Raw genomic sequence first — 1,488 nt, 5'->3', positions numbered from 1 at the left:
CGTGCACGCACTGCTATGTGCCTTGCGTGCACGCACTGCTATGTGCCGTGTATGCATCCACTGCACCTTCTCTCCGTGTCCCAGCTTTTCATTCTTGACGTCGCTCAGCGTTTTCCAGTTCGTCCTTGCTCCGCTGCCCACTGACCTCGTCTCAGTCAGGGATTGGCTGTCGATGGCGTATCCTCCCTGGTCGTACCTATAGTGTGGACATTAAAAACACACAGAACATATTTGCAAATAAATGTACACGCAAACGGTCTTGCACACCATACACACATAAGCGTGACATATGACATGGATTATTAAGAGTGTAGGGAGACAAAGAAAAAAGAAAAGGAGGGTTTGTTGAATCAAATGAAAAAACAGAGCATGCTTGAGAACGCGATCCCTGGATACTGAGGTGATTAAAGTACACAAGACACCATCAATACCTGTCTGTGAATATGTCTTTGCGAAAAAGAGGGTGTGTTTGTTCATGTGTATCAAGGTGTGTTACATTCACAATTCTGCTGTTAGATACTGCACTGCATCTGATTTTTCCTGTGAGGGAGATTCTGCACTGTATCTGCCATTATCTCAAAGAAACCGCCTTCAGCAATGACAGAATTACTCCCTTAATCTCTCAACTGAGTTACAGCCACTGCATCTGTACCCCGCTATCTCTTTTATCAGACACAGGGCTGTCTATCGTGGACAAATGCAGTCATACTTCAAATCAGCTCTTCACATTTACATAATTGTTTGTCCATAAACACCGTTTCTTTGCCGAGGCAAAGAGAAAAACAACGCTTGCCCGTCTTTCTTTTTGTGTACCCACTCCATCTATTCATTTATCATTTTAATATTCCCTTTAAAATCTTAATGCATCAGTGTGACCCCTGCTCTGTATTCGAGCCGAGCAGCGCAATCTAATCAAGGAATTATCCAAATTCATCAGTTTCCTTCAATTATGCAAGCAGGCCCGGTCAAAGCAATCCACCACAAAGCACCACAGGACCGAGAGTCAGACGGACACTCTTTGTCTTGTGAAGTGAAGTGCAACTGAGATGAGGGGGAAAAGTCAGGGATTGGAGAAGAATGGAAAGAGGAACGAAAGGAAGGAGGGGCACTTGTTTTTTTTCTTTAATGTCAGGATGCGATGGTGTATTGACCAGAGACTAATAAGATCACAATTAAAGCTGGAGCAGTGGAGCCTGTCCCTCCCCCCCCTCTCTAACACATACATACAACAGCAATAACTAATGCAACACACACATAAAAATGGCTATTATTCATGGAGCAGCAAGCCAAATATTCATAAACCGAACATTAACGACTGAAGGTGTCAACAAACCCAAACCTAGATTTACTGTATTTGCACGTTGAAGCTGTTTGAAGCACTTTTCTGCCCAAGAATAGCTTTCAATGTAACAACCGAGCAGTCACATGCATACTGAAGCATTGATATGCACACACACACACACACACACACACACACACACACACACA

General features: G+C 43.6%; 1 protein-coding gene across 1 annotated transcript in view; it reads right to left on the bottom strand.

Annotated features, from left to right (window-relative positions):
• Positions 1–11: 11 nt before the first annotated feature.
• The window catches only part of LOC116377379 (replication protein A 70 kDa DNA-binding subunit-like), a gene marked incomplete at its 3' end in the record, with an annotated part of 12,833 nt that continues 11,356 nt past the window's right edge, over positions 12–1,488 (bottom strand). The window contains exon 7 of the mRNA XM_031839007.1: positions 12–196. Within this exon, the coding sequence (XP_031694867.1) occupies positions 12–196 (185 nt within the window). The remainder of the gene's footprint in view (positions 197–1,488) is intronic.

The sequence above is a fragment of the Anarrhichthys ocellatus genome, unplaced genomic scaffold (genome assembly GCF_004355925.1).
Source record: "Anarrhichthys ocellatus isolate YVR2014 unplaced genomic scaffold, GSC_Weel_1.0 scaffold1180, whole genome shotgun sequence".
NCBI classification, from domain to species: Eukaryota; Metazoa; Chordata; class Actinopteri; order Perciformes; family Anarhichadidae; genus Anarrhichthys; species Anarrhichthys ocellatus.
Note: the sequence above shows the minus strand (reverse complement) of the source record. Positions and strands in the feature narration are given on the sequence as shown.